We start from the raw sequence: 6,779 nt of genomic DNA on the forward strand, positions 1-6,779 counted from the left end.
TCATTCACCAGACCAAAAAAAAAACAACTTCCATAGACAATCTGGCACAGAGGTAAGGCCAAGGAAGAGGGGATGCACCACCCCTGACTAGCTGGTGCTCATTACTATCATGCAATCTGGTTCAGTGGTATTATATATAGGATCATATATGCAGGTACAATCTGAAAAAGACAAGGTTTCTCGAAATTCTCGAGCCAATTCTCTCATGAGATTGACAGTCAGAAAGGACCATGAGTCGACAACTGCACTGTAATGTTGGTTCATACATAACACCATCATGTACTCTACATGCATCTAAAACCTATACATTCATCATCGTCGTCATCGTCATCGTCATCATCATCTCCATCATCCGAGTAGAGGAGTCAGGGCTTGTCATGTCATCCACCGAGAGAAAACATGGAGACGAGGAGGACCGAGACGAGCCATCAGCTAAGCTAGACAAGTGTGGAGTTTGGAGGGGTGATGCCCATCATCTTGTAGTAGGCCTTCTCGGCATCCGCCAACCTCGTCTGGAACATGCCCCACTCCTTCCGGCACCGTGCCCTCACCCCTTCCCACGCTGGCTTCCCGCCCTCCGCCTTGCCCTGCCAGATTCAACACTCATACAAATCAGCAGATTGGCCTCAATGCCATGGTACCTGATATCGCGAAGTATCTGTAATGAATAATTACCTGGTTCCCGAGAGAAGGAACCACCTGGTGAACGATCCACTGGGAATCGACGACTCCGATCTTCTCATGAGCAGGCTGGGAACGAGGACCAAAACAGTTCAGTAAAGATATATGCTGCTGAAATTTCACGACGAATTTAAAGAGAGGTAAATATACCTCTACGCACTTCCTGAGGGCGAAGTCGAGGCCCCATCCATGAACCAAATCATTCTGCATTCAGGAGAGGCACCAATGAGTAAAGACGGAGCAAGTCCATATAGGACGGCAGGCACTAGTTGGTAACATATACTGACCTGAATCATATGCCATACGCATCGCCATGCCTCCCTTGAGAAGACTGGAGCCATTATTTCAACAAACCTGTTTTACAGCAAAACATAGATCAAAGTAATCAGCAACAGAGGCGCGTCAGTTAGATCTCTCAGTAATAGTATAGATGTGGATAGAACTCAGCAAAGAGGATAATAAGCACATACGCAGCACAAGGTGGAAGATGAGGGTCAGCACACCAGCCTGGCCTTTCCTCCGTCTCCCTGCAACAACAGAATTTGCCAGCTGAAGTTACTACAACAGAACAAGAAATTTATTTCTTTGCTTTCTTTCAGATTGTAACTGCACCACTCACTTGTGGACCTCTCGGTCACCTCTTCTTTTGGTCATCTGCCAAGTTAGTCCTCGGTCAGGTTCTAAGCCGGGCTGGGAGATATCCAGACCATTTTTCTTAACAAGTTTGATGTACCTGTAATCCAACACCAATATGCATATGTCAGTTCTCATATCAAGAAAAAATTGTCTGGAGAACTGAAGAGTGGAAGCATACTCCTCTGCGTTGAAATGATCCACCCCAAGGTCTTCATCCCAGATGAATATGTACTCGTAAGCTGCCACAATATCAGGGTGCAAGAATCTTTTGGCATACCACCTAGAGGTACGTGCATAAAGAAGCGTTAGAAGAAGATTGATTTCAAATTACAATCAGAGGAACAGCCAGCACATTACAGCACAGTGCGCACCATTTAGTTTGTTTGCTGACACTGATATGGATGGCTCGCTTTGACCACTCAAATTCGTCCCATTCGGTCACACGACCATCATAGTGGAATAACAGGATAGCGAAATTGTCAGAAAACTGCAACAAGGGAAAAAAACAATCAGAATGGTAATCAAGTGGAACGGCATGCATACATAAGAAAATTCAGTTTCTGCCGAAACTGCGTAGTGTTAAAATTTTGGTTGTTCTGCTCAATAAAGTTGCCAACAGCATTACCTTCTTCACTGCTCTGTTTATATTTTCTTTCTGTGCATATCCAACAGTGAAAGTCACAAGGTACTTTGGTTTGAATGGCAGGTCCTGCATATTTGAGATCAAATGTCAGCACTCCAAGAACCAGACGGTAGAAGGGCAGAAAATTTAGGACTTCTGATTTGAATTGGTTCAAGACATAACATGTGAGTTGTGAGCACTGGTTGTGAGGTACTAAGTTTCTAACTTAATAACAATGGAGATGAACATGAAGAGCCACAAAGTATAACATCAATTTCAATCTCAACAATGCATAACGTTTTGATCTTAAAGAAAGAACTAGCTTAAAGATAAGGCACACATGCTTGTAAATCTGAATATTTGACAAAGAGATAGGAATTCAAGACATTTCTCAAGATGTTCAGTTATAAAATAGTTCCATTGAACTGAATAGCAGTTGGGTGATGTGAGTATTCTGCACAAGAAGAAGTACCTCACTTGGGTCTCCCCACAACCTGCGCAGATGGAAGTCGGTATCTGGCACAACAATGCCTGGCGCTAGCCTCTCTGCACCCCTGGGGTTTGTCGGGACATAAATCTATGATTCATAAGCAAATACTTTGTTTTAGTGAACAAAATCTAGTAGAGGTGAACATTGATCAGGAATGGATGTAATCAATGTAAATGGTTAATCTATGCACACTGATTATTCAAGCAGAATGTTTTGCCAAATGGACACCATATCAAATACTTTACTAATCTGTCACTCTGTCAAAATTAACAAGTCATAGAACAAAACCTTTAAAGTAGTGTTTGTATTTGGTTCGGAAGTGTTCTCCCTTGCATTTCTGACAGAATTCCAGGCATGATTAAGTAAGGCTTGGGTCGTGAGCCCAGAGTTCCTCTCCTCTATGTACGAAACAAAGCTGGATGGGAAGTGTAGCTGGCACATTCCAAACACAAATAAGTTACTCTGTTCCGATGAACCAAAACAATGTGGTTATTTCACTGATAAAAAAAATCATCATTATTACCTTCGTTATGCTCACCGACGGGAATGAAATTCCGATGAAGAAGCCAAGGACCACTCCGATAACCGTTACCATAACGATCCTCATGGTTTCATTCGTAAATCTAAACACGCTGCGAGCATTGACATGCCACACAAAGAGCAAATGGGGAAATATTAACTGCAGGGGAAGCGTACAGCCAATTGGAATCAGAAGTGGAGCGTGAAAAAGGTACACACCTGCGACTGACAGCTGGGAATTTCGCCATGATCCAGTACAAGAACGCAACCACAGGGGGTGGACAGTTGCGAGCGAGGACTGCTACTCATCGTCCAGAGATCATGCTGATGGAGTTGCGCCGCACCATACGCAGAACAAAATGAAAGCCTGTAGGAAACGCAATGGCAAGCCCATGGTGAGGGTCCCCGAGAAGTACAAGCAAGTGACATTGCATATTTGCATGACCTGTGCATGATGAAGTAATGACCAACCAGAACATATTCTTTTCTTTTTTCGAGATTGACAACCAGAACATATTCTAATGACCCACAAGACGCTGAGAGTTTGCAATTGTAATATGGTTCAACACCTCAAAAGCATCAAACAATGCAATGTTTTCATGATGAATGGACGGCTAACAAGTGGTAAGTGGTAGTTTAAATTTTTTGCCTGCGGCTAAGTTGAGAAACCTGCCTCTCTGACTTATGCATGATGAACAAGTGACCAACCAGAACATATTCTTTTCTTTTTTTGAGATTGACAACCAGAACAAATTCTTTTTTTTTTCAAGATTGACAACCAGAACATATTCTAATGCCCCCCAAGACGCTGACATTTTGAAATTGTTCAACCTCAAAAGCATTGAACAACACGATATTTCGCGATGAATGGAAGGCTAATAAGTCATCGTAGTAGTAGTGGTGGTAATTTTGCGTGGAGCTAACTTGAGAAACCTGCCTCTCTCTGACTTATGCATGATGAACTAATGACCAACCAGAACACATTGTAGTGACCCACAAGACGCTGACAGCCTGCAATTGCTCAACCTCAGAAGTATCGATCGAACATCACAACAAGCAGTAACAGCAGTTTAAATTTAGCCTGCAGTCAACTTGAGAGACCTGGCTCTAATTAAGCACGGGGATTGATTACTCCTGCTGCTGACCGACCAAATCAGCTGATTAACTAAGACTTGAGCGTTGAATGTCCAGGCATGCTTACGGGGAGGATTCAACTCCTAAACTATAAACTACTAAATCTTTTCTTAAACAAACAATACTAGATGGTGATAAATATATTGATTGAACAGCCAATTAGTAGTAGCAATCCATACAGGTCCCCATCTGCTGAAATCCAATCCCCAAATCCAACCAATCGCACCTACCTACCTAAAAGCATGCTTCCAGAAGAAGAAGAAGAAGAAGAAGAAGAAGAAGAAGAAGAAGAAGAAAAAGCATTTTTTTCCTACTCCAAAAGGGTTGGGGAAAGAGAGGAACCTGTGTGCGCACCTACCTGGAATCAGAGGCGGAGGAGGAAGCTGGATTGCTGGGGAGGTAGCCGATCCCCCTCGCCTCCGGCGCGGCCGCTGAGCCGGGCAGGGGAGACAGGGCCGCCGGCGACGCAGTACAAGATCGAGCCGAGCGGCGGCGGAACCCGGGCCGGCCGAATCCCACCAACCAAGAAAGCAAGCAGGTGCGCGGCGGGCGGCGGGCAGAGCGGCTAGGAAAGTAGGGCGGTGCGGCACGAGGTTGTGGCCGGCGCGTATATGTAGGGGGAGGTGGGTGGAGGGGGCGGAAGTCGTGGGGCGCGGCAACGGCGTGCGACGGCGAGAGGGAGAGGGGGAGTCCAACCAACCGCACAAACAGAACAACCCAAGCCCAAGCCAAGCAGGGGAAAGCGAAGCAGAGGAAAGGAAGTTTCACTGTTCCCTCCCCTCCCACTCCGGGCGGGGTGAGGCGACGACGTCGTGGACGTGGACGTGGACGCGACGCCGGTTGCGGTGCGGTCCACGCGCGCGCGGCGGCCGATCCGGCAGCGCACGGCCGGGATGCGTGGACGAATGGGCGCGCGCGCGGGGGTAGGGCCACGTGACGCGCGCCAACCGCCGTCCGAGCTGTGCGCTGTCCCTCGCTCTGTCTGTGTCTGTCTCCTCCCGCGACAGACGGACAGGAGAAAATGGCAGCCACCTACCAAGCTGCCATGCGCACGTCTCCCACCAAGATTTTCATGTTTTTGCACAAGATTTAGAGACATTTAATCAAAAAGACCTCGGTATACTTGCATTACTCCTGGATTTCCGTTCTCCCTCGTCTACACGGCAGCACCGTACGTATTCCAGTGGTCAAAGCAAAACATGTAGAGTACGTGCGCAGACTCTTCATGTTTGAATTATACCACAAGTATGCTTTCAAACGCGTTTGACTATGTGAAAATGACCGCCTCCCCCGTTATCAGGGAAGGCGGACGGACCCGCCTTCCTCTCAAGCACCGTCGTTTTCCTCACATTGCTCGGGGTCCCAGTTCCTCCACTGCTGATGTCCAGCACCCGCGCAACAAGGCAACAAGATGTCCATATATTCGGACAAACGAGCGTATATATGTGAGAAACAATAAAGGAAACAGATACAAGGCCACAAACTCATATTACAGGCACCAAGATAAAATCTAATGACTGCTTTTCAATTCAACCTTTTTTTTCATTAACCGGGATCATTAATACGCCACAAGCATGCAACGAATGAATGGGAAGGAAGTATCTGAGTGTCATTATGACTACATGCATGTAAGTATTAAAAAGTTGCTAGTACGAGGAAACATCATTAATTTTTGCCTCCGTTATTGTTGATGGCCTTGTATTGATACAAAATGTATTTTTGATAGTGGCCTTGTATAAGAAAATGGAGGGAGTAACAAATATCGAGCGGCATGCATGGTAGCAAAAAACATAATGTTTGTTTGGACATAATTAAATCTTCAATCGACAATGGGACCAGTGGTGGATAGCTTTGCTCATTTATGCGAAAAACCAACCCTTGGTTAGAATTCGAGAACCGAGGGCCGGGGCAGATCTAGAACTTTACAATAAGAGGGTTGCACACTTTACCTACAAAATTCAATTGGTATTCACACACGTGTGCGCGCGCGCACACACACAATGTTCTTATTTTCGTCCACAAACGGAAATAAGGAGATCAAGAATACGGGGCCTAAATGGCTCCTCCATCTGCTGCACTAATGCTCTGATGATGAGGGACTTCCTATTCTTATGATGTTGTGGAGGGCCTGGCACGTCTATAATGAGATAACCCACAACAACCCGGTGCCTCTTGTTGCTGCCTCGAGGATGTTTTTGAACAACTACATTGACTTGCTATTACACTTTCGTGGAAATGAATGTATCTAGATGTATTTTTAGTTCTACATATATCCATTTATGCACCCTAAAGCTAATCTTGAAAAGGTGAAGATGGTCGTGGACTCGACGAGGGACTCCTACAAACGTGCACAAGAGACTGCCAGATAAAACCAACGGTACTCCACCTAGGCGTTGGTGCCATCCTCCTTCGGGCTAGAATAAGGGCCTGTTCGGTAGCTCTTTATGACCCAAAACTCCTTAACTCCTCAGCCCAAATCCAACATCCAGCTTCTCGGTCAAAAAGGTGGAGTTGATTGATCGTTCGGCGAGCTGGCTTCTCACACCGATCCCTCACATTAGCATAAACCACCCTGGAAAACAAAATAAGATTGAAATCAGGCCCTTGGCCGTCCTGCATCTTTCATCGATGTTGTCCTACATCTGTGGTCGCCGACGTTGACCAGGGCATCCGTCCCTTGAGCCGTCGCGTCGCCGC

The 6,779-nt window shown here is 46.0% G+C and overlaps 1 protein-coding gene across 2 annotated transcripts; it reads right to left on the bottom strand.

Moving 5' to 3' along the window:
* Positions 1 to 105: 105 nt before the first annotated feature.
* On the bottom strand, positions 106 to 5,082 carry LOC109741986 (uncharacterized). 2 transcript variants are annotated; one of them, XM_020301076.4, is made up of 14 exons: positions 4,441 to 5,082; positions 3,168 to 3,315; positions 2,953 to 3,061; positions 2,718 to 2,861; positions 2,412 to 2,516; positions 1,943 to 2,026; positions 1,689 to 1,804; positions 1,496 to 1,597; positions 1,301 to 1,414; positions 1,152 to 1,208; positions 969 to 1,035; positions 832 to 885; positions 676 to 750; positions 106 to 587 (listed from the first exon to the last, which is right to left on the bottom strand). In XM_020301076.4, the coding sequence occupies exons 2-14, from the start codon at positions 3,194 to 3,196 to the stop codon at positions 438 to 440; spliced, it is 1,206 nt and encodes a 401-aa protein (XP_020156665.1). In that variant the 5' UTR covers positions 3,197 to 3,315; positions 4,441 to 5,082; the 3' UTR covers positions 106 to 437. The 2 variants fall into 2 exon arrangements, with proteins under 2 accessions (XP_020156665.1, XP_020156666.1); XM_020301077.4 differs by having other exon boundaries at positions 4,437 to 5,067.
* Between the last annotated feature and the right edge of the window lie 1,697 nt (positions 5,083 to 6,779).

Source organism: Aegilops tauschii, chromosome 1 (assembly GCF_002575655.3).
Source record: "Aegilops tauschii subsp. strangulata cultivar AL8/78 chromosome 1, Aet v6.0, whole genome shotgun sequence".
Taxonomy (NCBI): domain Eukaryota; kingdom Viridiplantae; phylum Streptophyta; class Magnoliopsida; order Poales; family Poaceae; genus Aegilops; species Aegilops tauschii.

Excerpts from the sequence above, each read along its gene's own strand:
- LOC109741986 (XM_020301076.4), bottom strand. The coding sequence starts at position 3,196 with ATGGCGAAATTCCCAGCTGTCAGTCGCAG. Across the intron at positions 2,027-2,411 it reads TGTGGGGAGACCCAAGTGAG|GACCTGCCATTCAAACCAAA; the intron begins GTACTTCTTCTT and ends TCAAATATGCAG. Across the intron at positions 886-968 it reads GCGTATGGCATATGATTCAG|AATGATTTGGTTCATGGATG; the intron begins GTCAGTATATGT and ends TCCTGAATGCAG.